Raw genomic sequence first — 2,368 nt, 5'->3', positions numbered from 1 at the left:
TAAACATGATTTTAAAATGAGTCACTGATGACTGTTGCAGGAATTAATGAGAATATTCAGAAATTAGATTTTACACAAGTGTTCAGATCATTCCTGTTTTTACATTGCTGTATGAGTACTTTTACTGCAGTAAGGATCTGAGGACTTCTTCCACCACTTGAAGAGAGTTAATGGAAGATAATTTATTTCAGCTAGATGACTTTTTCTGGCTCATAGCAGGTTTTACATGTCTTGGTGTGTTGTTCCCCCCACAGCTCTCAGACCTGCATCCTTTGTAAGGACGGACTAAACTACTGACTGAGTATAAAATACCAGGAGTGTGTTGGTAGAAGTGTTGGTACTGTCCTTTTTGCTTTATGGTAAACATGTCAAAGCAGAACAATATTCACTCCTTTGTGTTTCTATAGTTCCTGTAAAGTTTTCACACTAACAGCTGAACAGAACTTCTCCTCTGAATGAGAGTTTATTTTATAAGCTTCATGCAGGTCATGATGTTCTGTACTGTACAGATTAAATCACATAAACCTGTTAGTCTGTGATCTTTAAACTTGATGGTATGTGTATGTTTGAGTGCAGGAATGAACCACAACCTGTGTTACTGTGAAGCTACAACATTTATCAGAAGAGATCTGACAAAGCTCCGCCCCTCACCTGACTCACCTGAGACAAACCAGGAAACAGTTTATTGTTGGTCTCTAAAGAGACACACAGACTGAAAAACAGAGCATCAGATTCACCTTCAGACCAAACTAACAACTTCCTCTGAGTGAGTACAGCTACAGGAGAGAAAAGTGGAAAACTAGAACTCTGCTGCTTCAACCTGCTGACTCTCCACACACTGAAGGTGAGTTTGACTAAAAACTGGAGTCACACTGAAAGTAGATGTCAGTGAAGTTAGTAGAGGAGGGAGGGGAGCCATGACTGACTGTACTTTCTGTCTGCTGTGTTTTCAGCTTCACTCAGAGACTAAATGGCTTCCAGATCAGAGGAGGATTTCTGCTGTCCGGTCTGTCATGAGGTCTTTAGAGATCCTGTTGTTCTGTTATGTAGCCACAGCTTCTGTAAAGACTGTCTGAAGAGCTGGTGGAGAGAGAAACCAACACATGAGTGTCCAGTTTGTAAGAGAAGATCTTCAATGGATAATCCACCTATTAGTCTGGTGTTAAAGAACCTGTGTGAGTCCTTCTTACAGGACAGAGATCAGAGAGCTTCAGAGGCTCTCTGCAGTCTGCACTCTGAGAAACTCAAACTCTTCTGTCTGGACCATCAGCAGCCAGTGTGTCTCATCTGCAGAGATTCAGAAAAACACACCAACCACAGATTCGGAGCCATCGAAGAAGCTGCACAACAACACAAGAAGGAACTTGAGGAAACTCTGAAGCCCTTAAAGGAGAAGTTAAATGTTTGTGAAGAAGTTAAAGTGAAGTTTGATCAAACAGCAGAACACATTAAGGTCCAGGCCCAACACACAGAGAGGCAGATTAAGGAGCAGTTTAAGAAGCTTCACCAGTTTCTAGAAGAGGAAGAGGAGGCCAGGATGGCTGCTCTGAGGGAGGAAGAGGAGCAGAAGAGTCAGATGATGAAGGAGAAGATGGAGGCTCTGAGCAGAGAGATAGCAGCTCTTTCACACACAGTCAGAGCCACAGAGGAGGAGCTGAGAGCTGAAGACGTCTCATTCCTGAACAACTACAAGGCTGCAGTGGACAGAGTCCAGCGCTGCCCCCTGCTGGATGATCCACAGCTGCCCTCAGGAGCTCTGATAGACCAGGCCAAACACCTGGGCAACCTGGCCTTCAACATCTGGAACAACATGAAGGAGATGGTCTCCTACACTCCTGTCATTGTGGATCCAAACACTGCTCATCCAAGATTCATCCTGTCTGAAGATCTGACCAGTGTGAGACGAGGAAGAAAGAGACAGCAGCTTCCTGATAATCCAGAGAGGTTTGAATTTTTTAAGGCTGTCCTGGGCTCTGAGGGCTTTAACTCAGGGACTCACAGCTGGGATGTCGAGGTTGGAGACAATAAAGACTGGATGCTGGGTGTGTCATCAGAGTCTGTTCAGAGGAAGGAAAACATAAAGTCTGGATTATGGATAATAGTGTTCTATGATGATAAATACTCAGCATATTCATCACCAGGTCCCTTCACTGATCTCCCAGTAAAGAAGAAGCTCCAGAGAATCAGAGTGAATCTGGACTGGAACAGAGGAAATCTGTCGTTCTCTGATCCTGATACTAACACACACATACACACCTTCACACACACTTTCACTGACACACTGTTTCCATTCATTAGAATTGGGGATAAACTCCCACTGAAGGTTTCTCCACTGAAGGTCTCTGTGACAGTGAATCACAGCAGTTAG

At 43.9% G+C, this 2,368-nt stretch overlaps 1 protein-coding gene across 1 annotated transcript; it reads left to right on the top strand.

The window, feature by feature from the left end:
• The first annotated feature begins 970 nt into the window (after positions 1-970).
• Positions 971-2,368, top strand: LOC128355422 (nuclear factor 7, ovary-like). Its single transcript, XM_053315661.1, has one exon. The coding sequence runs from the start codon at positions 971-973 to the stop codon at positions 2,366-2,368; it is 1,398 nt and encodes a 465-aa protein (XP_053171636.1).

The sequence above is a fragment of the Scomber japonicus genome, chromosome 3 (assembly GCF_027409825.1).
Source record: "Scomber japonicus isolate fScoJap1 chromosome 3, fScoJap1.pri, whole genome shotgun sequence".
Taxonomy (NCBI): Eukaryota; Metazoa; Chordata; class Actinopteri; order Scombriformes; family Scombridae; genus Scomber; species Scomber japonicus.
The sequence above is the reverse complement of the archived record's forward strand: the minus strand, read 5'-3'. Positions and strand labels throughout refer to the sequence as shown.